The 4,938-nt window shown below is 43.4% G+C and overlaps 1 protein-coding gene across 1 annotated transcript in view; it reads left to right on the top strand.

Annotated features, from left to right (window-relative positions):
• Positions 1–4,938, top strand: part of RB1 (retinoblastoma 1) — a 91,552-nt gene continuing 86,614 nt past the window's right edge. The window contains exon 1 of the mRNA XM_009319982.1: positions 1–11. Within this exon, the coding sequence (XP_009318257.1) occupies positions 1–11 (11 nt within the window). The remainder of the gene's footprint in view (positions 12–4,938) is intronic.

The following is a 4,938-nucleotide window of genomic DNA, read 5'->3' as shown; positions in this document are numbered from 1 at the left end:
ATGTTTATTTGGTGAGGGGGCTGTGTTGCTCTCTCGTGGGTCCCAAACAGCCTCTGATGTTCAGTCGGTCTTTGCATATGTAAGGGTATTGTCACCAGTTGATGTGTATGATCTGGGCTTGCAAAGCATGATAAAAGCTCCAAGTCTTCCCTCCTTCTCTAACTGAAGTCTTGCAGCTTTAGTAAAGAGCCGCGGGGCAAGTTTTGGCATGAAGAAAATACTGAAGGCCTGCAGGACAGAAAATGCAAGAGTTTGGTTACCTGGTGCAAGGAGAAGTTGCGGGGTTACCTGAAGCAGCGTGCACAGATGTGTTGCACTTGCAGAGACAAAAAGTAGGGGCTGGATTCATTTGTGTGAAGAAGATTGTTTCCAGCTGAATCAGTACCGTGGAAGCCAGCAGAGGTTTAACAAAGCCATCAACTGAGAGTAGCGTTGTCCTCTGGAAAGGTTTTGTTGGTATGAGTTGCGTGGGAGGATGGAAGTCTGACACGGCTGTGTTATCGGAAGCCTGTGGTTTAGAAATATTAGCAGAGCTGTACTCTTACTGGCGTTGTTTTTTCCAGTTGTAGGGGGATATTTTACTGAGGGAAGCAACATAGAAGAGCCTGTAGTGTTGTTTTCATGCTATGAGTTTTGCTGGAATACTATACACAAATATTTTCACCTAATTAGGGTGTTTCACTGCCATGCCTTGGTAAAGAATGTCATCATCTTAGGCTCACTTAACAAAAAGAAGAAAGCAAGATCACAGGCAGATTCCATTCAGACAACTTTCTGTCTGTTCACTATAGGCTACGATTGCTAATTTTCAATCGCTTTTCAGGTTGTCGGTCAAAATTAATTTGATTCTTGAGAACTACTTCCAGTAGAACGTATTCTGCTTCTCGTGTGCTTAGGAAATCTTGGAAGAGGAGGCATGGGAAACATCCTCGCTGGGGAGACGGCCAGCAGCAGGACAGGGTGTTGCCCATGCCGGAGCACGCTTTCTCACACGGGGAGAGGAAGCAGAACCTGGGACTGAGCAGGACGGGAAGGGAGGGATTGCAACGGGGTTATTAATGTGGCCGTGTGATTGCAAGCAACAAGAGGGTTGTGGTTTGTTTTTTTGTTGACCTTTATTTCATTATTAGTTGGCAGTGCCAACCAAAATGAACTGCCCTGCAGAGGGGGGTGCAAGGATGCCCTGCGCACCCCAGGGGCAGAATGTGTCTGGGGTTAGAAGCACTTTGCCTGCTGGGGACACACAGGACCGGTACCTGTGTGACAAAGCACATGGTCTGATGCAGCTGTGCACGCAAAGGCTTGTTTTATACTCAAGTCCGGACACCTTCCACAAGCAAGGAAAGCTGTACCGGGAATGATTAATTTTTTCTGATGTAATTGCCCTTGCACTAAGGCTTCATTTGATAAATTGCATCAGTCAGGGATTTTATTTTTTAGTACCCTGGTCCTCAATGCTAGCACAAATCTGGGGGTTTGCATATAGGCGTCATATACGTGCAAACATTTCTCCATCCAGTAACAACGGTCATAGTGTCCTTTCAGATCCCACTAACAATTTGGTCAGACACTTTATTGATAGAGATTCCTGCCTTAAACTCATCACTGCAGTATCTGAGGCTCCAGCAGTGCACTATGTACTGCTCTGAGAAGAGCGAGTCAGATCTGTATAAATGTGCAGTGAAAATATTATTTTTATTAATAATGTGTATGTATAGAGGCTTTGATGTTAGAGGAGGCAACATCTAACAAATACCTCTCTTTAGAGAGAAACGGCTTGGGGTTTGTCATGGTCCCTATGGATTTTACATCATATTTACAGTAGAAATATTAACTTTTAGAAATGGTTTTTATCCTTCATATTTTGAACTGAATCTTTATGTAGGATACAGTGATATTAGGGGCCAGGCTCACCAACAAGGGGTACAACCAGCCAGTTTCACTCCATCACGCCTGTAAATCATTTCCAGCTTCAAAGGCAGAGCTGATGCCAGTGCAATTGCAAGGCAGAGTTACCAGGGGTGGTCATGCTGGGGAGTGGAAAAAGCCTGGTTCCAACCATGCCCTTAGTGTCCCTGAGGCACTCCTGAAGCGGGACCATCGCTTAAGTCTGTCTGTTGCTCTAGGTGGTGCTCCAGAGAAGTCCTTCTTAAGGCCTGGGGCCTGTAGGGCAGCAGCTGGAGAAGAGCTGGCCCACAGGGAGCTGGGGGCAGGTCCGTCGCCTCCTCGCTCCTGTTAGCACTTGTCCTGGGGCTTTGAGAGGGACAGCTGAGCTCCAGGTGACACTGATGGCAGGGGGCTGGTGGCTCCTGCGCAGTGCAAGGGATGTCCATGCATAGAAAAGGCTGGCCGGGGGAGGTTATGCCCTCCCGTCACTTGCCCTGGTAAATTCTGCCTGTTACAGGCAGGGAAATGGGGTGTGATTTGGGCAGACGTTTTTATAATCCGTGAATTTTACATCTTACGGACTTTATTCAAGCAAAAATTCTGCCAATATTTAGTACTTGGACTAATATCCAGAAGCTCCCAATTTAGTGGTTTTGGTACATACATTTCCGCCATGCATCTCCAGAAGAACTGATTTTATTATAATTGTAACTTAAGTGGTTCGAGGTCTGTGATAATGTAGAAATAAGAAGCTAGCCTTGGTAGACCATGAGGTGCACTTAAATCAAGTTTCCCCATCACAAAAATTTCATTTTTACGAAAACTAAAAAAGTAGCAAGCTTCTGTGTCTGAGCAGTAAGAGTGAAAATAAAAAGGCTTGGTTTCATTTGCGATGAAAGCGTGACTTCTATTCCCACCGGCAATTACCATGAAACTATAGCAACAGTTTTAAGTGAAAAAATTAAGATAATAAAATTACTTAAGACTGTTTAGCAGCTGGAAACAATGAGTCAGGACTGCCTGACTGGGCAATGTTTCACAGACTGCCATCTGTCTATGACCTACACTTTAAAAGCTGTTGTAGCAAGATGTTTAGAATATTGTGAAGCCAGATGAGAAATTATCATTAATACTATTTGACCTTGCAGTGTTTCCTTTCTTTTTTTTTTCTTCCCAGTAAGAGCTGCTTTTCTTCTTTCCTTTGTCATTTTATTCCAAAAGCCCAAAGGCTCCATTTAAAAGAATTTTTTTAAAAATACAGGATTACAACATTCAAATCGGTGTATCTAACGATGGGGAAAAAAAGGCGCAGCGATTTACACATAGTTTTACGCATGCATGTGCCTTTCTTTGGAAGTACATACACAAGTTAAGTCGTCTTACTGCAGTTTAGACGTAGTTACTACATCTGAGGCTCCGGGATGGAGGATTAAAGATCATTGTAGCTCGATTCATCTGCTGCCTTCCTTCTTCTCCCTCCAGTTGTAACTTGAAGCATTCTGAGATTATTTTTTGGTTGTACCTGCTTATGGAGGGGAGCCCCAAGTGCCTTGCTTGATGAAAACGTGCATAAAATTTGACCCGAGAAGGTGCTTGGCACACTAACAATTTTAGAAAATTAGTATTCACACTGAAGCTGGTTGTCATCTCTTTAAAAGGATACGATGTTCCCTAAGCACTAATGCACAGGGGGTTATGAGAGCAACACAAATTCTTTCCCTGTCATTTGAATGATCTAGGGCCTGGCTCTAGAAGCATGTTAAAGCAGCTGTGAGGAAAGCTACCCAGGAGGGTGTGTTTCCTTCTTGCTGACAGCTGGGAGGGTCTCCGCTGGCTGTGATCAAGTTTTCTGAGATGCTTTGCTCTCATTTTAAATTCTTCTGTGCTCTTAAAGCCAGTCGGGAGGAGAGGGCAATGGACTCATCTGTGGTTTAGGGTTTTAACTTACTTCTCCAAGCCGGTAGATCTGCCTAGTTGTCTGTGGTTCAACTGTAGACAACATGCAGTCCTAGACTCCGAACCTTCCACAGCATCTGGTATCATCTGATTACAAGAAGTATTTAAACGTGCTTAGAAGCACAGTAAAGTTACCGTCACAGTTTTACTAGAATCATAATAAGGAATGTCTAAATCCCACTACAGTCTACAACTCAAACATTTCATTTGGACTTTATGTGCTTTGATTTGCCTCAGAAATCCCATTTGTTCTGTATTCACTCTGCTGTAACTGGCTTAATTCCAATTATGAACGAGAAAAATAGACTGTTCTCCTGTTTTTAAATAAGTTAATGAATATAAAGAAAAAGCCTGAACAAATTCACAAAGTGTGTGAATCTTAAAAATACTAGTGAATTTTTATTGTATACCATAGTTGTACTTTTTTTTTTTAAATCCAGAGCTTTGACAGCAATCTCACTAAAACTAGTTGCTTTACAGACAGAATGATAAATATGTGCATGTAGTAAGAGTCCTTACATACATATATTTTTGCTTTTTCTAAGAAGTTGTCATCATAAAAATCTGAAAAACAATGTGCTCGTTTGCAGCAGCGATCTGCCTTCTAAATGCGGATATGCAATTGCAGACAACAGAGTAGATTTTTAAGATCTGTGAATCAGGGCACTGGGGATTTGAATCTCATGGGTTTAAAGCCTGGAGAATTTCTTACATTAAATGTAGTTGTAATGCACCGTGTTAAAAGTAATGTTTTAGTTAGGACTCGGACGAACGTCAGATTGAGAGATGGTCATAAAGGATTTGCAATTTCTGCCCTGCTCTACATCTGTATAGTTGTTTGTTTTTTTTATATATACAGGTCGACGGTTCTTCCCATGTCATAGAGAAGATGCATCGGCTGCCTCCAGCCTGTTGAGTACCTGAAATACCAGAAATAGCTAGGCTACCGTCTCCGGAGTGACTGAAGGACCCTGGAGGATCTCCAACGCCGAGGCTGCAGGCGCTCATTTTGTGAGGAAGCGGCGCCCACCACCGCACCGACTCGTCCTCTCTCCCTCAGTCGCCTGCCGCCTACGGCTGCGACCGGCGGCCGCG

This window comes from Pygoscelis adeliae, unplaced genomic scaffold, assembly GCF_000699105.1.
Source record: "Pygoscelis adeliae isolate BGI_AS28 unplaced genomic scaffold, ASM69910v1 Scaffold32, whole genome shotgun sequence".
In the NCBI taxonomy this organism is placed as follows: domain Eukaryota; kingdom Metazoa; phylum Chordata; class Aves; order Sphenisciformes; family Spheniscidae; genus Pygoscelis; species Pygoscelis adeliae.
This window is presented reverse-complemented; position numbering and strand designations above follow the sequence as displayed.